The sequence below is a fragment of the Meleagris gallopavo genome, chromosome 16 (assembly GCF_000146605.3).
Source record: "Meleagris gallopavo isolate NT-WF06-2002-E0010 breed Aviagen turkey brand Nicholas breeding stock chromosome 16, Turkey_5.1, whole genome shotgun sequence".
Taxonomy (NCBI): Eukaryota; Metazoa; Chordata; class Aves; order Galliformes; family Phasianidae; genus Meleagris; species Meleagris gallopavo.
This window is the reverse complement of record NC_015026.2, coordinates 6,986,310-7,012,037: the sequence shown is the minus strand read 5'-3', so window position 1 is coordinate 7,012,037 and position 25,728 is coordinate 6,986,310. Positions and strand designations below refer to the sequence as shown.

The 25,728-nt window shown below is 54.8% G+C and overlaps 1 protein-coding gene across 1 annotated transcript; it reads right to left on the bottom strand.

The window, feature by feature from the left end:
• Positions 1–68: 68 nt before the first annotated feature.
• On the bottom strand, positions 69–20,462 carry LOC100551327 (delphilin). Its single transcript, XM_031555784.1, is given in 21 exon segments — positions 69–3,741; positions 3,902–4,066; positions 4,220–4,338; positions 4,980–5,109; positions 5,273–5,359; positions 6,139–6,294; positions 6,676–6,872; positions 7,485–7,574; positions 8,440–8,527; positions 9,307–9,563; positions 9,566–9,719; positions 9,827–10,363; positions 10,760–10,879; positions 11,627–11,730; positions 13,279–13,433; positions 15,575–15,758; positions 16,949–17,043; positions 17,807–17,876; positions 18,090–18,175; positions 19,515–19,849; positions 20,454–20,462. Coding segments are annotated over 21 exon segments (3,210 nt in total). The 3' UTR covers positions 69–3,669.
• Positions 20,463–25,728: the final 5,266 nt, after the last annotated feature.

Here is a 25,728-nt window from a genome sequence, read left to right as displayed (position 1 = left end):
TCCTCTTAAGCAATCTGCGCCGCTAATGAAGGGACAAGTAACAATGAAAGTCAGCGCCGATGTCCTCGCAGGCTGACACCACAAGACACAGGAGGGAGCTGACAGCCCTGCGTCTGAATGCGTGCCTGAGCCTTACAAAGGGCAGGATTCAGCCGTGGGCTGGGGTCCGTCTGTGAGCCTGTAGGTGAATCCCAGGATTGAGTTCCTTTCTGAGATCAGGGTGGATAAGCGTTCACAGTCAAATTATATGCACTGAATGGTGCTGAAGGGACCTTCCAAAGTGCGGCAAGAAGTAGGGGTGCAGCTCACAGCCCGGCACAGGTGCAGCCAACAGCCAGGCAGAACTGCCATCGCTGGCTGCCCTTGAGCAGAGCCTGTGTGCCATGTCATGTCCCAGCTCTCCGTGCTGCCTTTTCAGAAACCTCACTTCTCTTAAAACTTCCGCTGTTAGAGCGAGAATTTCAACTTTCACCTTTCCTTTTGGCTTTTCTAGATAGACAGTGGAGGAAAGTTAAATATGTGGTGATGAAAAGAAGCACACCAAAGCAAGCCAGAAGGAAAGTAGGAAAACCCGTCTTTTAGATCAGATCACACTGATGGATGGAACCAATCTTGTGGCTGGAGGTGCCTTCGTTTGATCTGCTAGAATGTGGAAACACTGGGATTTCCTAAATTGTGTTAGAACAACGCAGAACCTCAGGGGCCATGAGCCGAGCACTCAAGTGCCCTGTGCTACCTCCAAGCTGTGATACTTTTTGACTTCCAGCATTTCCCCTCTGTAGCTGAAACTTCAGTTTGTCCTTTGGCAGCTCTCACAGTCCAGGAAAAAAAGCACAGCTTACGGCACTTCTAACAAGGTACAGAGGAGACTCGTTCAGACACGTTCCAGCATGGCTTGGAAACCGTCAGAGTTTCCAGAGGAAGGGACCTCTGGAGATCATCTGGTCATCCTGGTGCTAGTTTATCCCAGCCAGTCTTCCAGCTGGAGCTGTGGCCAGGACTTCACCATGGCTTTGCTGAAGCAGCTCTTTTTTTTTTTAATTTCCTCCCCATTTCTTGCAGGAAAGAGTGGAACCCCGTGGGTATTCCCACATGTGAAGTGCAGCCTGGGGTCACCTCAGGGCTGCCTGGTAGCTGGATCCTTCCCAAGGACACACTCCCCAAGAAGGTGACCCACGGCCAAGGTTGTGGTGCTGAGGATGGGCTGGGCAGGGTTGGGAGTTCCCACCCACTGCATGGGGCTGGGAAAGGATTACTTAACACGTGGAGTTATCAGGGACAAACCAAAGAGCACATTGCAAGTGTTGCTGAGGTTCAGACTCAGCGTCTGCCTATGGGACACGGTCTGCAGCGGTTTGCAGGGCAGCTAAAGGAACACCAGGCTCTTGGCATAGCACGTGCGTGTGTCCAGGACTGACTTCTGCCCACAGGTTGGTGCCAGCTCTGTGCAGAGCCCCCAGGGAGCAGCTGCCATGGAGCAGGCTGCTGTAAACAAGCTAAACTGCAACTAGGAGATCTGATAGCAGTCCAGCCTCTCTGCTGGTGGCATAAAGAGAGATAAATTGCCCCAAGGACATTGCCTCAGCTGCAGCCAGGAATTCCTTCTCAGGGGGAACAATTCACTAGCTCACACACGCACAGCTGTTTTCTTCCGAAGGCTGAGAAAAAAATCCCTACTATTTTAAGAATTTGCTGCTGATATTCATCGTACTGGCTTGAATTCTGCTCACAAATAACTTTTCTACATGACCGCAGTAACTCTCCCCATACCAACAGGGTCAGATGATGCACCTCCACAGTGCAGGTCAAGGGACTGATACTGAGGTGTGCAGCCACACAAGTGCCAAATGCAGAATTCCTCTCAGCTTCATCTGCAGCTGTTGTACAAAGCAGTTTTCAATGGAGCGGAGATGTACATGCAGCCAGGAGGCAGAAGGCAGCGGCTTTATTTGGGGAACAGCACATAGGCATCAGGTAGAGACTGAACCATGAATACACACAGTCCCATTATCAAATGATATAACCGTATCTCAGAAGTTCTGGGTCTTTGAAAATATTCACATAAAAATACCAAGGGGGCTGGGGCTCTAGCTATCCTGGAAAGTTACAACATGTAGCAAAATCTATATACGGCAGTTTCACATTTTTAATGATGGTTGCATAATAGCCTCCAGCGGTTTGAATTTTTAATACATTTTTACAAACAAAACAAAAACAAAACCAAAAACCTGAATGCAGTGAGAGCATCCAAACCGTAAAGTGGAGATGGGTGCGCATTGCACTGCACCGTCACTGGGGGAGAGAAGAGCTCTGACAGCACAAGGCTGGGAACTGCCTGGCACTTACAGCTGTATAAACCAAAAACACGTGGGGAGAAGGGTTAAAAAAATATTGAAAACAGAAGAATTGATGGTTTTAAGGTCTCCCATAAATAATGCACCGGTTGGTAATTGTGTATTTCAGCACAGTAAGAGCTCTCACTCTGGCATCGGCATGGGGGGGTCACCTAGGCGTCAGCGAGTGGGGGCTCAGGAGGGTGGGACGTGCACAGCAGTGGCTGCACTGTGCACCGAGCAGTGCCTCGCCATGGTAACGCACTGCGGTGTTGTGCCGCAAAGCTCACGGGTGCTGCGTGGTCTGGAGGCACGTGCATGGAGTGCAGGGTGCTGCTAGCCCTTTGTCCCGGGACATCTCGCGGGGAATTGCCTTGATTATAGCAAACAGCCGCTGCTGCAGGATGGGTGTGCATCAGGCCCCTGATACAGCCTGCATGGACTGCTCAAGTCATTGTACATCCCCCAGCCCTGGGAGCGGGTTCCAGAAGGCACGGGGTGCATTCTGGCTGCTCTCTGCTGCTCTCAGGGCAGTACCAGGGCATCAGAGGGCTCCCGTTCATTTTTAAGCTACCAAAGATTTTGTGCTTTCCAAGGAGGCACCAAAATGCTCAGGGATCCCTGGCTCCTGGTGAGTTTGAATAAGTCTGGTGCTGATGATATTACATTATTGGGAAGATTTCTGTCAGTCACTGACAAACTCTTATGCAAAGCTGATGGCCAGGAAGGGCTGTGGGGCTTTTCTTGCTCCCCTGAGCAGCTGGGCAAAACCAGCCTGGATCCTCATTTAAGACTACATATTGTGCCACTGGGGTTCTGCAAGGTCTCATTTCTTCCCATCGCCTCAGCATTTCTGCACAGTGTACCCCATCCCTGGTGCTTCCAGCTCAGGCACCTGGCATCAGGGCTCTGCACCTGCAAAGGGAACACTGGGGACACATCCTGCATGAGAGGCTGGGACCTTGCACAACCACACAGAACGTGGCCATGGGGATGAGTGACAGGGCTCCAGTGAGCACTGGTGCCAGGAGTGTGTGCCATGGGAGCACAGGGCAGCGGGGTTTCACCCAGATGTGTCTGCAGTCCTTGATTCTGTGATACACTGGAAATGAAGGATGCTAGGAAGGATGCCATCAAACCAGCAGTGTTTCCCTTTGTGCACCAGTGTCTCAGCCCCGTCTCCATCTGCAGCCATCCACATGTGTGCTCAGCATACAGGCCGCCCCAGCCCCTGCGGTTCTGCTCGATGGTAGCAGGTGGCAGCAGCCTATTTACAACCAAACTCAATAGGAGCAAATTGCACTTCATTGGCAATGAATCCTTGCACCTCATTTTGTCACCAGGCAAGGGGGGATGTCATCCTGGGGCTGCGCTGGCTGTCTCCAACCTGCACATCCGTGAGCGCCCGCTGTGAGGAGAGAGCAAATAGCAAGGAGTCAGGTGAGGTGGGGAGCACACTGCAGGGCACCAGCCTCAAGCTTATTGGGTGTTGGAAAAATGGCCATTTTGCTGCTTGCTGCTGCTGCAAGGAAACCCTTTTCTGACTGCCTTTGAGAAATACAACTCACCTCAAACTTGCTCATGAATTCTGCAAAAATGCCAAAGAAAGCTTCTGAAGTTGTCATTTTGGAGTCTTCCCCAAAGAAAGAGAGCACCTTGCTGAACTCTTCCATGGCCCTGTGCTGCAGGTCGTCCAGTGAGCGCATGGCAGGCTGCGCGCTCTCCAGGAAGGACTGGAGGGAAGGCATAAAGAAAAACAACCCAGACTGGGGCCTGGCATGGACATCACCACTTCTAATGGCTACCAGGCAGGACAGTGACCACTAAATGGTTTTAGTGGAGGGCAGCAAGTGTGCTGGGGATTTGCCCCTTTTACAGAAGGATACGGTCATCACCACGGCGAACCGGTCCTCGGCGGTGGCTGGCATGCTGTGGCAGGCCTTCTGGATGTCAGTGACAGTGGTGTGAAGGTCCTTCAGGTCGGCTGTCAGTGTTCTCTGGTTCACTGCAGAAGAAGAGGAGTGGGCAATGTTCCCCAGCTCTGGCTGCCTCCTGCTGCCAACTCAGGCACTGCACATCTCCTTCTGCCCTGCCTTGTCCATGGGGTTTAAACAGCAGCAAGGCCACATGCAAAATCCAGCTGGAAAGCTGCCAGTACAGACCTTCATCTAGGGAAAACTTACACCTCTGGGGCTGAGTTATCTTATCTTTATTTATCCCCTGCAGCACCAATTCCAAGGGGAATTTGCTTGCCACCCAGGAGGGGATGGGGTGCCAGGAGGACCCCCATGGCTGCCTGCAGCCATCCCACGTGCCAGCATGCAAAGTGTGACCCTTTGTGACTTCTTTATGGCAGCTCACTGAGTCCTGTGATCCTCAGCCTGAGCTGTACCTGTGGTTGGACTGTGGACATACAGCATACATAGCCAGCAGTCATCAGCATGGGTCAGCTGGGACCTCCCTGCTGCTAAGCTCGTGCTTTTGCGTCCTCCTTCTCTCACTCAGCACCATTCTTCCTGGCTTGTGCCAATGGTGAGTAGCTCATGGCCAGTCCTATACCCAACCATTCACCAAACCCTATCCCCTACACTCACAATGAACCATGAGGCTGTGTAGATGCTCCCACATGTGCTTGTGTTCCATTACCTTTGGCAGCGAGCGGCACTGTGGGAAGATCCTTGGCAAAGCCCAGAAGCTCTGGGAAGTGTTGGCTGAGAGATTTGGCAAGGATGTGCAGGAAGGTTGATTTCCCATCAACGGTCTTGGTTGTGTTCAGCTGCAGCAAAGCAAAGCAAGGAAGTAGGCCCTATGCAGAGTAGGTTTGGGAAGCACCCAGCAGCTCCGACTGCACAGAGGCTCCTCTGTGCCCCCATCTCTCATTGCGTTGCTGCTGGCACTGCTGCCTCCTGCATGAGGAGAAGTAAGCTCTGTGTCCTTACCTCTGTGAGGAAGTTGATTTTGAAGCCTGTCGTTTTGCTGGTCTTGGGCTGCCCGTTGTTCAGGTAGTTTCCCATGGCCAGCACAAACTGCAAAGAGAAACCACAGTGACTGAGCAGCACAGGCAGTGCCCATCTGCTTTGGTGCCCATCTCCTTTGGTGCCTGCTTTTGGGTCAGATGGATATACAATAAATGAAGCTTACTTTAGCGTTGTCCAGGAGCACCTTCCTTCCCTGCAGCACTTGGGCCTGGTCTGGATCAGTGCCTTTGCCACTTTCAGCACAATGGGATTTTTGTCTCTCAGCAGCATCCCTTGCAGGACCAAAGCTAATTCTGGAGGCTGCTGAGCTCTCCCTGTCTGCAGGGTAAGGATTGTCCTGCTGCCCAGTAAATCTTTCCCCTCCTAAAAACCTTTTGCAGATGTTATGTGTGGATCTTTCACAGGATCTTTAAAGAGAAAGCAGCAATCCAGCAGAGCTGTTCCCCTCCCTAAGGATCTGACTCTTCACACTATGGCTTTGAAGCACGGAGGCACTGCAGGGCCAGGACCTCAGAGAACCTGGAGCCCCGCCTGAGGCTCTGGATTCCTGCTTGCTCTTTGTTACCATGCAACCAGCATCTCCTCCCCAGCACTTAGTGAGGTGCTGGGGGTCACTGGCCAGGAGCCCCAAGGCAATTCATCTCTCATCTGAAAATGCCTTCTGTCACACTGTGTCCTCATTCACCCCACCTGACTTTTCTTTAAAAGCAAACCTGAGGGAGTTCACCATCATTTGGGGCAGCTCATTGAGCTCATCTGAGCATGGCAAAACATGCCCGGCCCTGGGATCCCCAAGGGCTGCTCCCCACAGCAGGGCTGCTTCTGACCTCCAGGATCTTCGCCAGCTTCTTGCTGCTTTTCAGCTCCAGAGAGGCCTTGCAAATACATTCATAGCTCGCTTTGATCTCCTCTGTCTTCTCCTGCAGAGTGGTCTTAAAGTGAAGGCTGCGCAGTCGGATCTTGTACTCTGGTACTGACAGCATCTGAGAGCAAAATGAGGAGGAAATTACTCCTGTCCTTGCAGCACAGTCCCTCCTAGAAGATTGAAGTTTTTCCCTGTACTTAAAAATGGCATCATGCTGTAGGAAAGCGAGTGTTATAGCAATGCCCACAGGTCAACAGAAAGCAAGCCAGAGCTGGGCAAAGTCACTTCTTAGTGTGCAGCAAAAAATTAGGCATGTTTTGGCCATGGGACATCCACTGCTGCCAGCTCCCAGGCACCACTCACAGGGTCCCTGTGGTGGGTGCCCCCAGCCTTCCCCCCAGAATCGCAGCCCTGCAAGCTTTCTGCCCTGTTCCCCTTCCCTGCAGCACTCAGTGGGATGACCTGGATGCTGCACAGATCACCTCCCTCCAGCAGGCACCTGCAACACGAACTGGTCAGGCTCGCTCAGCTTGCCGGGGTTCTCCTTGTAGCTCTGGAAGCGCTGCACCTCCTCTCCATCCGGGGCATACAGCAGGAGCTGCTTGATGTGGGAAGGCTCCAGGCGGTCCGTCTCCATCGTCATGAGGATCTGACGCAGTTCCATGTGTGAGAGCTTCAGATGGGCGATCAGGATGGCTGCAGGGAGGGATGCAGTCAGTGGCACGGCAGGCAGGATGTTTGGCATGGCTGAGAAGCGTGGACTTAGCCATGTGCCCAAGCTGGCATAGATCTGCGCTCGGAGCTGGGGGGGCTTTCCACTCCCAAGGCACTGCAGAGGCTGTAGGGAGTCCTGGGGCATCACTGTCTCCTGCAGCCCCCGGTCAGACTGTTGTGCTGCTTTGCATGCACATCTCCAGTGCAGCAGGGCAGCGTGTCCTGAGCCCCTGCCCGGCCCCACACCAGGACAGCCAGGACCCCACAGGCCCCACCATGCCCCCGTCCCACCGCAAACACCTGAGATGTGGTGCTGAGCCCTGCCCACAGCCCTGCAAACTCTTCCCAGGCCAATGAGTCACATCCCATCTCCGTCCTGTCCTTCCCTTCCTCTGCCCGCTGCCCAGCCTGAGCCAAGGTCTGCAGGGCCTTCTGCTGGGTGACAAGGACAGCTCAGACCAGGGGAGCTGTGCTGGGATCGTGCTCATGGGATGGTGCTCATGTAGCCTCCCTCCTTTTACCTTTCCAGTTCTCTACATCCCTGGTCCCATCTCTGGGCCTGTTTGGGGGTACTTCACCATGATGTTTACTTACATGTGTTGTAGGCCTTTTTGTGGGACAAAATTTCGACCACGTCTTTCTTTTTAAATGTTTCAGGCATGAAAGTTGGCTCTGGAAGAGAAACTGAGAGATATAATCATGGGTAAGGACAGGCTCAGCTGTCTCCAGCGGGAAGAAAACTGCTGAAAACAGTGAAACCATGAATGAGATAGGAGGACTGATGCTCGGCACACAGCAATGGCTCCGGGAATCCTTGAATTCTGCGATTCAAAGATCTCCTGAATGGAGGACTCGGAGCTGAAAAAGGTAAAACGAGAGGTGAAACGCACAGAAAATCCTAGAAATATTCCCAAAATGACAGCCCCTGGCAAGGGTCACATAGCATCCCACTCCCACAATCCATCCCATCAGAACCTGCCCTCGTAGGCTCTGCCCACACCTGCTGCCATTACTGTGTGTTATTAGATATGTAAAAAGAAAAGTGTTACTCGTGGTGCCCTCTATGGACAGAGAAACGTGGTCACAGCTTTTGGAGGGCTGAGCTTGGGAGCAGCAGAGCTGCGATGCAGTGCATCCCCGTGTGTAGACAACACATGTGCACAGACAGCAATAAGCAGAGCCCATTACAGATGGGTACAGCGTGTGCTGCAGGTTGGAAGCCAGGCCTGTGGTGGCAGTGAGGAGTTTTGGCACACAGCGTGGTGTGGAGCTGACTGAGCATGGGTGCAGGGAGCAGAACCACAATGTGGAGCTCTGCTGCCCACGCTGGCAGAAATGCAGAGAGAAAACAGATAACAGCAGCAAAGAGAATTAAGGGAGACAGTGAAATCGTCTTCACCTTAATAGTCTGCAGTGCCAGCACTCCAGCATCCTGTGTGTGAATGGTGCTGTCTGCCAGGTGCCAGAGTCAGGCAATGGCTGGTGACCATGGAGCACTGTGCCCCTCTCAGGCTGACCCCAGGACCTGCCCAGGGGCTCTGTCACTTACTGGTTGGCTTCTGCGTCCCAAAATGAAGCTCCAGGTCCAGGTATTTGACCATGTCACTCAGCTTGTCATAGTCCGAGTCCTCCCCGAGCTGCAGGAGGAGGAGGAGCAGGTGGGAACCTGGGCACTGTGCCCCCTCCCCACCACCACCTGGAGATCTGTGTCCCCAGGAAATCCCATGCTGATGGCACTATTCTTATAAGGACCACTTACAACACTAGCAATGCCCTGCAGAAAGCTGGGGAGTCATTCACCGCCTAAGGAGGTGCTGCTACACTCAGTGCAGAGCCCATCTCACAGGTCTCACTCATGGGAGATGGAAGGACGCGTTTCCATCCATCACTGCCTCCTTGCCTCATGGGTCTGTTTAGCTCCTGTCCTGCACTGAAGCCCTACAGAGCAGTGCTGCTCTCTGCCTGTTGCTGGGGAACAGCTGCTTTACTAAGAACATAGAATTCCAGAGATGCCTGGAATTGTTTGCATCCAAAAAGTCACCAGGAAGAAACATTTCATTCTCTATGGTGTAGGACAGAGGGATGTGCCCGCTGGGATGCAGGATGGGAGGGCAATCCCACAGCTCTCGTCCAGCTGTTTGGAGCTGCCATCCACCTAACATCATGGGTGGCAGCTGAGCTCCACCAGGCTGGAAGCTGAGTTCCCAAGGCCTGCATCTCCCTGCAGGACCCTGAATCCTCCTCCAGAGCCTTTCATTGGCTCAAGTCCGTGGTGCCAAAGGTTTATTGCACTGAGCCTCACTCCTTGCTTCCTCCTTGCCCCCACGTGCTCTCCATGCTCTCCCTGTCAATGCTGTGAACCCTTGCAGTTCCCCACTGATAAACCTGTGACTCCCTCGCATCCCCCAGGCCATACCTGTCCCCAGATGGTCCCCTCCGAGTTCTCCACCTGCTCCCACCGCAGCCTCTTGACACTCATGTGGTTGGTCTCACTCCGGCGGTGCAGCAGCCCCCGGTGCAGGGGAGGAGCGCAGGGCACAGGTGGGGGAGGCGGGGGGGGCGGCGGAGGCGGAACAGGGTGCAGGTGGCCCACCAGGGGCTTGGGGGCAGGAGAGGTGCTGGCCTTTGGGGGCTCGGCCTTGGCAGGGACAGGTTGGGGGTCATGGAATTGCAGGGGGGCGGCGGAGGGGGGGGGCTGAGCGGAGGTGGGGGGATGTGGTCCGACAGCGTGGAGTAGGTGAGGGAGCTGCCCTCATCACTGCTGCTGATGTACTCGCTGCTGCTGACGTCGTTGGTGACATAGCTGCCCTGGTCATCGTGGAAGCTCATCTGGGGGAAAGAGGGGAGCGGATGAAGGATGCTCCTATCAGCCATCGTGGGATGTTCTGAGCCCCCATGGGGAAAGGCTGACGGAGCATTTCCAGCACCACGCTCACCTCCTCGTAGTCATTCTCGGGGGTGAGGAAATCATCCACGATGGTGACACGGTGTCCCAGCTGCTCGCTGAGAGCGTCCAGGAAGCGGTCGGTGTCGCGGCTGCGCGGCGGCCTGGAGAAGGTGAAGAGCTTCTTGCGCCGCGACAGCGGGCTGAGCGGGTAGGGCCGGTGCTGGGGGGATGGGGCCGGGCTGCTGTCCAGGCTGACGTAGGGATTGGACTCGGTGCTGCTCGGGGACTGCAGGCTGCTGTGCAGGCGGTAGTAGCACTGCTGGGCGGCCAGCGGGTCGCTTGGCCATGAGACGGGCACCCCCGATCTGCGGGCACCTGCGGGACAGGGCGCTGCCGGGCGGTTCCTGCTGCCACTGGAGACCCCCCCACGTCTGCCTCTCTCCAGAGCTGAGGGAAATCGGGCGCTACCTGCAGCGTGCGCCGGGTCGGGGGCTGGGGACGATGCGTGGTGCAGGGCAGCATTGCCCACCTTGCTGGAGAAGCTGCCCAGCAGGCGGTTCTCCAGTTCTGCATAGACAGCCGACATCTGGGGGAAAAAGGGCAAAGAGCTGCTGGAATCAAGACCTGGCTCAAGACACACCCAGGGACCTGTGATGTCCCGGGGACAGGACATCCACCGTGGACTCAACCACCCCCATCTCTCACTCTGTAGAGGACTGCACCACCCAGATCTGACGCTCCTTCACCTTTCCTGGAGCTCCCCCACTAACAGCCTCCCGCTCACAGGGCTGCAACAGACCCCACATTATTCAAGGTGATTGCCCAGAGAAGATCCCGGAGGCAGGGATGCTGCCAACGCATCCCTCCTGTTCTCCCTTCTATCTGCTTTCGTGTGTTTACGCAGAAGGGATCTGATGATGCTCCCTGTGAGAGCAGAGTTCTCGTACTCCAGGGCAGTGCTGCCCGCAGGTGGTGCCCGCACCATTTTGGGGTTGGGTGTCTCTGGCAGGGATGTGCCATCGCCAGCCTGCCTCTCTCCAGGGATCAGGCGAACCGGGACCTCCACGGTGTCACTCTGCCCTGCTGGGGAACAGAGACAGACCTGTCAGCAACCCGTCCTGTGCATGCCCCCACAGCTCTGACCCATGAACATTCGTGTGCTTGGTTATAAAATGAGAATATTTTGCATTTCTCTGACCACCCAGCTGGTAGGTTTGGAAGTTTCCTGTGAATCCTCAGCACCTGAGCAGTGCTGTGGTTGTGCTGTGGTTGCAGATGTACCTTGCACAGCTGGACAGTGATATTAAAGGGAAGAGCCATTACCCAGTGCACGTTTAGGAGTTTGGACAACCACAGGAGGACAGAGCTTTCAGACAAAGGGCAATATGTGGATTTTCCTTTGAAAAGAGGGACAGTTTGAGCCAAGAATGGATTTCATCAATAGTCACAAAGTGCCATTATGATCTGCTTTTCTCACAGTGGTTTCGCAGATGCTGTTCTGCCTATGAACTCAGTGCTGTCTGACACAGCTCACAGCAAGCTGCAGCCTATGCTCCCAGAGGGGGGAACCAGCAGCACTGGGGAGATGTGCATCACTGAAGGGGAGGAATGATTCTGGTTACTGCAAACCCCATGGTCTGCTTATCCTTGCAATTTACTTCTGAGCAATAGAGGGGACTGGAAACAATGTTCAGGATCAGCCCAAGAGGCTTCTTATTGCAACTGCTTAACTTTCAGAAATATAGATTTCCAAAAGCTCCATCTCCTCCCACCAACTGTGCCCAGGTCAGGATGTCAGCGTGGGCCAGAGCACCTGAGCGCAGCCTGCAAGACCCCAGCCCCACAAAACCCACCTGCAGCCCCCCTTCTCGGGGCGGTTGGTCCGGAGGCTGCTCCGGCACAAGGATGCCCCTCGCACTGAGCTGCGGTAGCGCTCCTCTGCCTCGGGCTCAGCTGCAGCAGAAAACACAGTGGTGAGACATGCACAGATCCACCGGACCCCCCGGTGCCCCACTCCTTGTACCAGGGCTGCCCTCAGCCCTTCGGCAACAGGCAACAGCTCACGGCTTTCCCCATCCTCAAGCTGCTGCCAGAAGCAGAGTGGGTTGCAAATGCAGATGTACAGATTGGAGAATTGCAATTGCTCCTTTTCCCAGCAGGATTGGTGTCCAACTGGTCCAGAGGGATGCAGCAATAACTACCTGCCCTCGAGGGGCACAGGACAGTGGGAGCAGTGCCGTAACACTGCTCGGGAGAACCATTCTGGTGGTGGAATGGCTCAGAGGCTCAGACTCACAGCAGGACAGAGATACTGGAGCGTCAGTACGTCCCATGGACTGGTGTTCACACAGACCAATAGACATAGGCATCAGAGATTGCCACTGAGTTTGGAAGAAGACAGGAGGAAGAATCACCCCAAATTCGTGGATCTCTGGCCATGCTCCCACACGTGGACACACGTGATGAACCAGAACAACAAGCAGCACTCACAGACTGCCCCTCGCTGCCAGGGTGGGAGCCAGGGAGCAGCAGGGAGCACAGAGGGGTACAGGTCCTGGGGGACACAGTGCCATCCTCCTCTGCCAGGGCTGGGGGCACACACTGGCAGTCCTGGCACACAGCTGCCAGCTGCACGCACATTAATTTCCCCCCACATCTTCAGAAGTTCGTAAACTCCATTTTTAGGATCTGTGTTCTTGGGAACATACAGCAGTTAGGTACACTGGGGCACGATTCTACACACAACAAAGCAGTGGTTTGCAGCAGGACTGCTCTGCTGTTCCCCCCCGTGAGGGGAAAGGCTGTGCTAAAACAACGATGTTGTCCCCAAAGCCTCTCTCCTCACAACACCTCTTTCGTGCCATTTTACTGACACCGAGTCTAAAATAAACATATCAACATAAACATATCAAAACACTAATGCCCTAGAGTAGAAGAATTTGGAAGCAATTAAGAAGCTCAGATTCAAAGATTAAAACGTTTCAGCCCAAATTTGCCCTCCCCTTTCCACTGTCTGAGTGCAAAGCCCATAATCCCACCAAGGCACAGCTGCATGCTGCTGCAGCAATAAGGGATGGTGACAGCAGCACAGGGCTGCTCCGAGCCAGCACTATTGGGGTGAGACTTCATCCTGAGTGCTCACTGCAGGTGCTGTGCATGGCTGCACAGACCCCATCCCACAGACCCCACTGCCATCACTGCTCATTCACCTGTTATCTGAACACTGCCCTTCAAGCATCAATTCCTTTTGGAGCTTCCTAACAGCCTGAGAGCTTCTGGCACCCTTTGCTTCCAGACCTCTGCAACCGAACCACTACCACATTTGCTCTCAACGCAATTGCCCTTCCAAAACTATACAGAAAAGGAAAAGAAGTAACCTTCAGCCCAACATTCACAGAGCAAACCCTTGTTATTAGCAGGAGCTGAAGCACAGCAACAGCTGCGCCGAGCAGCGCACACTCCCTGGGCACATCCCTGCTGGAACTGGAGCTTTCCTCTCACCTGCCAAGGACTTGTAACCAAGAAACCTGGCAATCTTTTGCTGGCAGTGCTCCTGCTCTTCATACGTCAGCAGCTGGTAGATAAACTGCCAAATGACTTGCTTGGCTGGTGTGTCCAGCACCGGGTATACATCCACAATAAGAGTGTCAATGTTCCTGCAAAATGGGAGAGAGAGGGCTGGGCAGTGAGTGCATTCTGAGCTGCACAGCCCCAGCACACAGCTTTGCACCTCCCAATCTGCCTGCAGCTCAGCTGCTGGGATTGCCTCATCATTGGTGCAAGCAGCCCAGGTCATCTATAAGCAGAGTTGTGGGCAAGGAACCGATTCTGGTGGGAGAGATGTGGGGAGTGGGGATGTGCAAGTGGAGCTGATAGGGACAGCAATCTGCAGGGTCTGGCAGCACCTGGCAGCCAGACCATAAAGCCTGCTGTGGGAGGCTTTGTGAGTGTGTATGGGGCAGCATGGATGGGTTGGCTGGCTTGATAGTGAGTGGATGGATGAATGGATGGATGGATGGATGGATGGATGGATGGATGGATGGATGGATGGATGGGTGGATGGATGGATGGATGGGTGGATGGGTGGATGAGCACCAGGACATAGAGGTGCTCTGGTAAGGCCTGAGGTATGGGCAGCAGTGGGCAGCTGGGATGAGGGCTGTGTCCTATGCTGTGTGGGGTGAAGGTGGTACAGGGCCTGCTCAGGATAATGGGGTTGAGTGCCCGATGTGGTGAGGAGGGTGAAACACCCAGGGAGAGAAGAGTGTCCCAGAGGGACTGGTCTCTAAGAGCTAGGTCTCAGCTGAGCAAGGCTGGGTCACGGCTAAGGTCAGGATGTTTTTCTACTCAGAAACTCACACAGAAAGCAGTGGTTAAAGTTCAACTATTGCAGCCTTAATGTAGAAGCAATAGCAAGAACTCCATCCAGAAAACTTTGTATTTGGGACTTTGTATGTAGGAACAAATCTGTTGTCTTGATGTTAATCAGTGAACTCCCTCAGGTGTGTGAGGGAGAGCTGAAAGATGACAGTGATTATCTGCTAAGCTGCTCTCTATGTGTGGGTATTCTGCCTTTTCTGTGATGCCAGTCAAAGCACCACCATCCTGACTCCCTTCTGTGCTCACTGCTGGGCAGTGCTGCTATTTGCAAGCAGCAGAAATGTCATGTAGGGGATTTCACCTGCCCTTACCAGGCAGGTACAAGTCACAGCTGGGGCAGGCACACCACTGGGTGATGGACTGGGGCAGCTACAGGCAAGATGATTTGGTCTAGGGGAGCTGAGCAATTTGTTCTGAGTGCTCAGATTCCATCCAGGTGCTTCCAAGCACAAAACCCCCTGGGCTGGGTCTTATTTCCCATTTGCAGGTGCCAGAGGCTGCAACCATGCAGAGGGAAATCCTGCAGGAACAGAGCAGTCTCAGGGGGGCTCTAAGCAATGATTTCTGCTTTATCACCTCAGTGTGCTGCGCAGTGTCCCCAGTGGGTTCATTCAGCTGGTGCTGGGGGATTCCAGCAGCTCAACTCAGCACCTGCTCTGCTCTGGGTGTGACTCTGGTCACATCAGGTTGGTGCAGCCCCAGCAAATGTTCCTTGGGAGCTTATCGCTGCCAGTGACCTAAATACTGAGGGGTTTGTTGCATTTCATTGCAAAACAGGATTGAGATCCTTATCTGTCTGTATGGAAACAAAGTGCTACATGAAAGCATCAGGACCTGACTGGCTCTGAGCAGCGCATCTCCAGAGCAGGTGCTGAGCAGCTGTGGGAAGGGACAGTGAATATCTCCCAGTGCCCCGAGAGGTGGTACGTCCCTGCTGGAAGGCTGAGGATGAAGGGCAGAGAGCAGGTTGCTATGACACATCCTGAGGCTGGGTTTCAGCTGGGTACAGCTGTGGGATGAGGACTCTGCAGCTGTTCTGCTGCTGAGAAATGCTGAGAAGAGCAAGGAGTTGGGAATGGAGCCTGGTGAGATCAGAGAGGTGGAACAGAACCTACGGCCATTGTGGGGACTGCCAGGCAGCAAGAGAGGATGCAGGGGATGAGGTCACCGTATGGCAGGGGGACAAGAGGTATGGCAGGGGGACAAAAGGTGACCGTGCTGTCCTGTCCGCAGGCAGGACACCCAGTGAGAGATGGGTTCCTGCTCAGCTCTTACCCTGAGAAAAATGCACAGCTCGAGAGAGCAGACAGCAGAGCCTGGCTCTGAGCCTGTAGGCTGAGGGCTGTACTGCTACAGGACTGTCCCTGCTGTGGCCATCACTACCGGCGCTAAGGGAATGGCACTGCTAAGAAGTTACCGATGTTGGAAGAAGCTCTCCAGCGCTTTGCAGATGGTATAGCGCTCAGGTGGGGTGAGCAGGTGCTCCAGCTGCTGGTTGAAGGTCCTCCCTTGAATCTTGATGCTAGAGGGGAGGATCTCTGCCACCCACTGCAGGGAGGTGAGCGCAGAGGAGCTGGTCGGGGAGTCGGCAGAGTCAGAGTCTGCAAGGCGCAGGCAGAGAGAAAAGAGAATTCAACAGGCAGAGGGGCTGGCTGAGGTCATAGCCCATCCTCTGGACAGGACAGGAGGACACTGGGGCTTCTATGTGCCCCCGGGAGCCTGGAAACCAAGCAGAAAGCAGAGCCGTGATCTGCATATGACGGTCCTGCACTGCCCTGCCTGCACGGAGCTGCCCGCAAGCATGACATGCAGTCTGCTTGGCCTTGTCGGGGTCTCTCGGGCCAATACCTGTGTTCCCAATCCCTGCCTGAAGCCTAGACTGCTCACATCTGCTGCACCTCCGTTCTGCAGCTGAAATCCCTCTGATGCGGGAGAGCTCAGAGCACAGGCACCTCAGCTCCACTGAAACACAAATCATGGTGTTCTGGTGCAGGGGTGGTTACCCCAGGAAAAAAAAAAAGACAGATTTTGGCCTCTGGGAAGCAGGAATGGTACTGACACAGGGCCGCTCACCGTGTCACCCTGCCTTGGCTTCTTTCGTGGGGCTTTGAGTGCCACTGCTGTGCACTGATGAGCACTGAGGCTCCTGCTGTTGTTTCTAGGGCACATGCAAAGAAGTGGGTAGCACAGGGCTGCCAACGTGAGGCTCGGGGGAGCCCTCACCGCTCCAGAGGGACAATCCAGTCACCAGTTCCCAGCCCTATGCATCACACAACAGCACCATAATAACACACCGCCCCTCTCCCTGCATTGGGAATGCAGCACTGTGAGTTCTGCAGGACCATGTTCCTGCACCTCACTGCAATCACTGACACAACGCACCGCCTGCTCCCTCCAGCTTGCTCCCAGCAGCAAGCTGAATTATTCATGTCAGCAGTTCTGCACAGCACAGTCCACACACAGCCGTGATAGCTGCACAGCGACTATGGATGCACGGGGTTGGATTACTCCAGTCAAGTACACAGCACAGACTGCATGTGAAGGACACTGGAAAGGGCTGTCAAGGACGATCACACAGTGCAATGAGCTGCTGGGCAGCAGCCAAGCCCAGGATTCAGCCTGACCACAGAAAGCCGAGAAGCAGCCCTGCAGGTAGTGGGGAGCAGCAGGCCAGTACCTTCAGTGCCCTGAGCCCACGGGCATTGGCAGCTCCCCATGGGCACAGGGAGTTTAGGAACTCCTGAATTTGGGGTTCCTGACCCTCAGGGCACCCCCTCTGCAGCACACTTACCGCTGGAGAAATTGACGATGCCCTCTTCCACCACCAAGGTGGGCATCGCCCCGCTGCCCTGCAGCATCGACACCACCTTGTCATGAGAGCAGTTCCTGCAGGGCACAGAGAGCTGGGTCAGGACCACCCCATTCCTTGCAGACAGCCCCTACCATGCCCCGGCTGCAGCTCCCTGGCTCTCTTCTTGCTGGATCTCAGCTGAGATCATGCTGCATCACCGCACCCACAGTGAGCAATGGGTGTGGGGTGTGCATCCACAGCCCCAGCAGGTGAATGTCACATGTAAGCCATAGCACTGGGGGACTCTGCCTGTCCTAACTGCATGGAGAGGATGCGAAGTGGATGATAAATACATCCCTGTGAAGGGCACAGGTTGACCCGGGGCACTGCCACTGCAGTGTAGGCTCAGAGAACAGCCTCTGGGTGGGTATGCTCTGTTCTGGAGCTGCTGCATCAGCCAACAGTTTGCTGGATCAGCTGAAATGTAAGAGCTGAGCACTGCCAGTAGCAGCATCAGATGTTTAACCTTTAAATATTCATCACTCTCTTATCGTGTAGTCCATCCTAACCCTTTGCTCTTGCTTTTCTTTGCAGAAAGCACAACCTGGTGAAATACAGGCTGCTGCCACAGCAGCAGTGATGTAAGAGGACAAGCAAGGCTGGGCTGAAATACTCCTCCGACACTCAGTTTTCATGAAAGAATATTACAGGAGGTGTCTATATGGGGCAACATCCCTCACATCCCACAGCAGATAGCTCTGAAGGATGCTCATCTCTGGCTCCTATTCTGTGAGGGTGAGTAATGAACACCACTGCACCCACTCCCACAACAGCACAGTCCTTCCAGGAGCCACTTACCTCATGTCCAGGCCATTAAGAAATAGGATTCGGTCTCCAGGTTTGAGTGCAGCCTTCTCGGCCGGACTCCCTGCAGGCAGAGGGAAGGAGTGGGGCTGCAGCTGCTGCCCCCAGGCTGGGGTCTGTCCCATCCCTTCCGTGCCTTCTGTGCCCCAGGGCAGGGACCCTGAAGCCTTGTAAAGCTCCTTTGCTATATTCTAGCAAGCAACAAACACTTAGCACTTCTGTTTCAGGCCATAGATAGCTGGGTTGGTCTGAGCCTGGTGGCCAGCAGGATTCTTACCTGGCAGAACAGACTCGATCCACACTGGTGCATGTCCGCGCAGCGTGAAGCCAAAGCTTTTGTTGCCTTTGTAAACTCGCACCGTCCTGCAGATAGAAAATCAAATGTGACATCAGAACACAACAAACGTTGGGCTCTTGTTTCCTTCCCGAGCCCCACTGGAGCCCCTCTGTCTGGGTACCTCCTGCACTGCTCATCGAGTCCCTTTGGTGCCCTCCTAAGGGACACCCCTTGTTGACCCCTGGGACGAGGACAGCGTGCTGCCACTGTGGCCACTGAGCAGACGGGGTCTCTGCTGGGACTTTTAGATCCAGTTACAGCTTTTGCAAGCTAAAGCTGAATGCACATTAACATGAAGGCTGCAGCACAGGGGAGGTGGGGACGCTGGAGATGGGAGCTGGAGGAAGAGAGCCTGTGAGCATTGATTGATATTACTGCATTCATAAAAACACAGCCCAGGGCTTCAAATCAAATGTGTTTTTAAAGTGAAGCATGGGCTATAATACATTACATAGAATAAGAGAGACTGAGGGGCAAAGATCCCAAAGACTGATGAGAAAAAAGTGAAATTTGGTGAGGAAATGTTGGAAAGAGCATCAGGAAATCCTCCCACTTTTGAGAGAGCTTCCTGGGGTAGGTAAGAGCACTGGGACCATTCACAACCAGGAAACCACTATAGGAACCAGTTTTACACTGGAAGAAAGATGCGTTGGAATTGAATTTTGGAAAAATCATAGCAACAAATTTTCCTCACAGGGAGGTGTGCTGTGGTCAAACACCCTGAGGGTAACAGATGGAGGCAGGGGAATGACTTGGAGCAACCACAATGGCACAGGACCTCCCCAGGAGCAGTCCCTGCCCCTCAACAGACCCCATCCCGCTCTGCTTGTCTGTGAGATGGGGCACAGCAGCAGTCAGCGCCAGCGCAGCAGGGCAGCTCCATGCTATGAACTGCAGGGGTCTGGCCATCTGGGCAGCGGGAAGTGGGTTAATCCCCTGCGCAGCCATGTCCTGCCTTCCTCCTGCTGCTGCTGCCTGGCACCCAGACACCGCTGGGGCAGAGCAGGGAGACGTGCACAGCCTGCTCCGTGCTTGGCAGTGCGTGCCATCAGAGTGGCCAAGCATCCCGCATACCAGCCGGCGTGGCCAGGCATCCTGCAACCCACCCAGCATTCCACCATCCCTTCAACCCTCTGAGTGCCAGCTCACCTCCACACACAGCTTTGCAACGGCAAGGGGACAGAAAAGGTGACCTAGATCCAGGACATGGAGTGCAAACTTGCCCACCCTTCAAGCAAGAAGCTCAGCCTCATCCCAGGAGGGTTTCACCCATCCTGTGCACAGAAGACATCCCCATTCCCAGCATCTCCCCCATGCTGCCATCCACACCAAACACACCCAGGCAGCACCCAGAAGCCGTATTACCTGCGCGCAGCCCCCGAGGCCACATTGCTGGTGATGAGCGAGGTGGTTTTCCGCAGGCTCTTGCTGAGCTCCTCGTGGCTGCGGGGCACAGAGCTGGCACGGGTGGACACGAGCAGCCGCTCCTGGTGGTCCTCGCTCCGGCTGCGCCGCAGGCGGTTGCTGTGCTGTTCACTCTTGGAGCGGCACAGCTTGCTGATCAGGCTCTGTGACACCACCTCATCGAAGCGCTGCCGGTGTTTTTTGGGGATGAAAATCCTGGAAAAAGGGGCAAGGAGAGCAGAGAGTGAGGATGGGACTGAGGCGGTGATGGCACAGAGCTCTGCATCCAGCAGTGCCTAGAAAAGGAGAACTCCAGTCCCTTGTATGCCCTCAGCCTCAGCACTGCCTGCGAGCACCAGGAACACGGGATGCCAAGGATACAGGGACGTGGGCACACCATGGATGCTGGCTGCATCTCCTGCCCTATCCCATGCACAGCTCCATGGGGTGAGGAGGTCGGAGCTCTCTGCAGCACAGCGTTATGCAGAGACCAATCACAACAGCTCCATTCCTCCATGATGCCCCATCCCAGACCCTATTTGCTACTCGTCCTGGTGGGCCAATGGCAAGGTGCAGCTCAAGCCTTGCATGAGTTGTTTTTCACCCAATTATGGCCCAGCAGCCAGCTCTACAGAGAAGACCTCTCTCTGCCTTCGTCCCTGTTACAGGCTGCTCCCAATGACCCTGGCAGACCCACGCACACTGCAGGACCTAAGTGAGGTGTTTAGTGTCCCCGCATGGCTCTTCCTGCCCACGTCCCCCCTGCCCATCCCCACAGCACTTGTCTGGGGTGTCGCACACCTCCAGCACTGCAACACATGGAGATGCTTTTCCTTCCTCTCTTTTTTCCTTTTCCCATCACAACTGTGAAACACTGACACCCCATTCATCTCCTCCCACCTTTTCCATTTGCACATTTAGGGGCTTCTGGAGGAGCTGTTATCTCCTGATGTTTCTATAGCAACTCTAACTGTTGCACCCAAACTGCATCTCACTGCTGCAGCTGTGCCCGCTCCATATGCAGCGCAGCTGGCATGGCTCTTTACTGCACACACCTCATCCCATGGACATGCTCTCTACGTTAGCAGGGAGCAGGGATGTGGTGTCACCACCCTGCACCTCAGGACTGCATCTTATGGGGTGGCTTTGATCCACAGCAGGATGCAGACAGCATCTGAAGAGATCTGGGCTGGGGATACTGAGTGATCCACAACCCTGGGGCATCTTCTCTAAAGGAATCTGAAAGGCAGGATGGAGTTGAAGGAGGAGCACAGATACCGAACCTCTGAGACCAGGACACAGCTGTTTGCACCCAGGGAAAGGCTGAGCCCAGTGGCACAGCCCGTGCCCTCCTGCTGGGGTGGAGCAGGCAGAGCTCACCTGGCCCCAAGGCCGACAGATGTTCACACGTAGTGCCAGGTGATAATTTAAAATTAGTGAACACACCGGCACGATTCACAGCCAATCTGTGATGAGGCAACAATGAGAAATGCAGTGAGAAATGAGCGCAGTGCTGCTAATAAGCAGCTCCCCAGCTGCAGGCAGGCAGCAGTGGCTGGGGCCAGGCTGAGCCCCACTCCCCTCCCAAGGGCAGAGATGCTCTGCTCTCATTTCAGCTGGACGAATGAGATCGGTCCCACAGCTTCCCGCAGGGCTGCCCCACTTTGCCGGGGTGGTTCCTTTGCCTGGAGGCTGGCAGAAAGGAGAACGGAGTAGCAACACACCACAAGCTCAAAGCAGGCCCAGAGACACCTTTTTTTTATGGACTGACTCAGTGCTAGCAGTGAAACTTGGTGCTATCAGGGAGAAGAGCTTAATGATAGTAATAATAATCCTAATAAGTGCACAAAAGGTCTTCTTCCAAAACCCTTAGCAGAACATCCTTGGGATGGGCACAGCACTTCTCAAAGCTCTGCACGGAGGTGTTTTAGAGCTTCAATGGCATGCCATGTGGTGAGCGCTCAGATCTGTCCTTAACAAGTGACCCAGCATCCAGGCAGCACATGGGTGGCGTTGGCTGATGTGACACCAGCACCGACCTGACTTCCTCCCTCTCCTCTTCCTCCTGTGGTCTGTCAGCACCGCCCACATTCCCTGTTGGAGTTCAGGTGGGTGAGGTGCCCCCAGCCCTGGGCTCGGTGACTCTGCCAGCACCCAGCCCTGCAGAGCACTGCCAGCCCTTCTCTGTCATACCAAGACACCTTTGTCAGTACTAAGTCTGAATCAATACAAATTGAGGGCATTTTCCAGGCCAGGAGATGTCCCCAAGGGCCATGTGCTCCCACAAGGCCAGGAAACGCGGCCGGCAGAGCCTGCCCTGCCTGTCCCCAGCTGCTCTGATGCTCACTTGGGCACAGCACGCTTGGCACAGCTCAGCCTTTGTCCGTCTCATTCTTTAAAACCCACAGAGAGCTCATTTGCAGCTTATTTCCTAATGGATATTCCCACTGCACCTGTGAGGGACTCCCTCCTGCCCCGCAGCCCAGCGCCCACCCCACAACCAGGCAGTGCCTCCCAGGAGCTGTGGTGGGTGCTGAGCCCTGTGCCACACTCCGCAGCACGCACAGCTCAGTGCCCTCACCATAGGCACCGTCCGGTTACAGTACCCAGCCACAAGCTCTGCACCCCACAGCACCCCAAGCCATCCGTGTGTTGCGTGCACAGAGCCAAAGCAGACCCCGATGTGCAATTCCCAGCCCCCAGCCCCAGTGTTCCTTTGAGCTTCGCCCCACGTTCCCCGGCTCCTCGCGCCCCTGGCAGCTGGGTCCCCTCGCATGGCCGTGCATCGTGGGGACACCGCAGGAGCACAAGCCCCACACGGTGCACCCACCCTCAGGCACAGCACGGAGTGCAGACGTACCGAAAATGCCGAGAGAAGCTCCGGTCCTTCCCCATTTGTCCAAGGTGCAGCGGGAACAAAAGGAGACGCTTCAGCTCCGCATGCAGCTGAGGCTCAGCCCCGGCTCACGCCCACGACGCCGGCTCCAGCCCCGCACGGTGCCAGCGGGCACTGCCCTGGCACCCGCCGTGCACGCAGAGAGCGGACAGATGGGCACGGCCCTGTGCCTCCTCCTCGCCCCGCGCCGTGCCCAGCGCTGGTTTCACTCTGCCTTCTCCCCAGTGCCAGCGCTGCCCCAAAACTCGGCTCTGAAGCCTTTTTGCTTTCCCTAACCCTGCGGTCTGTGTGATTTCTAGCTGGATCTCTCTGGGAAGGACGCTGCACAGAAAGGAGGGCACGGCTTCGCGCCGAACTCCGGAGGGATGCCTCGCTGGTGCTAATTAGTTGACTTCTAAGTGCTTCTGTTTAAATTACATGCTGCCGTAATGGGTGAGAAACCTTAAAGGCAAGCAGTGATTGCGTGGGTTCAGCCCTGCTTGCACACTGCACCCACTGGACCCATCCCTGCAGCCCTGGGGCCCGGCAGCAGCACCAGGACCAGGATCTCAGCTCTCCTGCAGATGTAGAGCACTGAGGAGCACTGCTTCCCCCTGGGGTGCCACAGCCACGCTTGGAAGCAAGGATAGAAGATAAAACCCTCTATTTTAAATGCCACCGTCTTGAAACACGGCGTTTGATACAGAGGATGTGAGGCTTTTGGAGCTGAAGAAACGAGAGAATCTCCAGGCAGCAAAGGAGAAAAAAATGAAAAATGTATGGCTTTGCTTCAAAACAGCTATCAAAGAGCAGACCTTAACTGCATCCCTAGTGCAGAAAGCATATCCCAGGGTGGATGAAAACACTGAGCAACACTGGGATTATGTCTGAACTGTGCCATACCAATGGCTCGCAGGCCAGAAAACACCTCTGCCCCAAGAGCAAGATGCAGTGCCCAATGTCACATGGTTCTGAGACAGAAAACTTCTCCCATCCAACAGGAGTTATGGCATCGCACAGATCTCAGAGCTCACCTACTTCCTCCCCCCCCTCGCATCTCTCTCCCAATATCTCCATAGTGCTCAGTGCTGTGACACCAGGACAGCCGGGTCACCCCGCACCCTGCAGCACACACACAGCTGGGGGATGGCCGTGGCTGCCCCCGAGCACAGAGCGGTGCATTCCCACCATGGATTTTCTGTGCACACAGGGCTGAATCCCCGGCCCCGCAGCCGATGGTCGATAATCGCTCGTTGGGCCGCAGATGTGCCGCAGATGTGCCTGCAGAGCTCATTAGAGGGAATGGGGCCCTTCCTCACCACAGAGCCGCACAGCCCCTCCCAGCCGGGTCCCACCCCGGGCACTGCTGATGACTGCTGTGTACTTCAGTGTAGGAACACCAGCACAAACCATCTTCTGTGATGTGTTTGAGATCCCAAGCACACCTCAGGTCACAGAACTGCTTTACAAAACTGAAGTTGCACATCGGTGGTGTTGTGAATGCAGGCAATGCATTCCAGCAGCAGCTTGATTTGTCAAACCAAATTAGTCCCTTTACAGGACATTTTGCACCATGACCTTTTGGCCCATTTGAACCTGACTGCAACCAACAGAACTCCGCTCCCAACTGGTGTCCCACTGGTGGCACATTTTCTCCCTAACTCCTGTTTGGGCCATAGGACACATGTCCAACTATCAGATTAGGGATTTTTCAAAATGGAAGCAGCCGAGAGCCACCTCCTCTCCTTCAATCACCTCCTGCTGCCCACTTTGTGGCAGTTCTGCCCTGCAGAGCAGCACAGCACTGCTGCACCATACACCAGTGGTGCCCCAGCCTCAACCAGACCAAGAGCTGTCCGTGAGGGCATGCAATCTTGGGGAGGGGGCAGGCATGGCAGCAGCACAATGTGTCCTGTATAAACCCTGATGGATAAAGTGAGATTTCTCATATAGAGGTGGCCACAGATGGCTGCAGCATTTTAATACGGGGAGAAACCGAGTGATGTTATTGCTGTGAAAAACAAGCTGGGACAAATAGATTGTCTTGGAAGCATTATTAAAATGAGCTCAGTGGAATTTCTCTGAGATGAGAGAACCCCCAGCGGGCAGCAGTGTGTCTGTGTTGGGGATCAAAGGGGCTGCAGGCAGAACTGCAGCACTGAGAGTGACACTGGGGCTGCCTGGTGCCCCCCAGCAGGAGCTGGGAAGGAACAAACTTGCAACAAAGCACAGCAGAAGGACTTACAGGAGCCCCACGGCACGCAGCAGCCTGAACAACCCGATGGGTTCCTGCACCTGGGGTGTGCACCAGCATATGGGCACATCCCGCTGATCGCATCCAGGTTAATGGGACGGTGCCTGTGCGCAGGGCATCGGAGCTGGAGTGGCATGCACAACTTTTAGAACATTGAAGGTCAATGGGGGGAGTGGAGATCTGTGCTCAGAGCTCCACAGTTCTGTTGCCCATCTGTTTGAAACGTGTTTCAAACCTCAGTGCCACTGCTGTGAGCTGAAACAACACTGACATGGACACTGGGACACTGCTGGCGTGGGAGGAAAGGCACAGGGCACAGCAGACAGCAAGGGGAACATGGTGTTCGGTGAGCTCCTAACCTCTGAAATGCAGCGAGGATCCTGTCTGCATCACTTGGCTCTGAGTCAACAACCCTGGCACTGCAAGGTGCCCAGAGCAGAGTCGGAGCAATTCCCTGCCTGAACCAGGGAAGAAGAGCTGAAACCCAGGACCCACAGCTGCCCTCAATATCCCATGTGGGGCAGACATGAGGAGAAGAAGAATGAACCCCTGGGTCACAGCTGGGCTCTGGAGCCCACAGGTGACAGAGGGGCACAAAGTGAGAAGAAATTTTCCTCTCCCCCACCCTACAGAGCGTCTGGCATTGGCAGTTCCTATGCACTACGGCTGCTAAGAGTTGATTAACTTTTCACATACCTCCTTTTTGCAGTGCTAGATCCCGGAATTAAGCAGCTTTCCAACCGTTCCCCTCCCAGCCCCCTAGAATCCCAGGAAGGGTCCATTGTTACTCACCCGAGGCAGCTCATCTTCCCCCCGTGCCGCTGGTGTTCATCATTCCTGAGCAGAACTACAATTGTGCACTTTTACTACAGCCACCAACCATATGGGCAGGGGATCTGCGCACAGGGAGGACCCGGCACAGCACGTGCATTATCCCTGCTATCCACAACCCAGCGGATGAAGAAAATGTCAGCAAATTAAAATCTGCGGGAGCTTAATTCTGGGCAAATGGGATGAAATCCATTTGAGCTGAAGAGGAAAAAAAA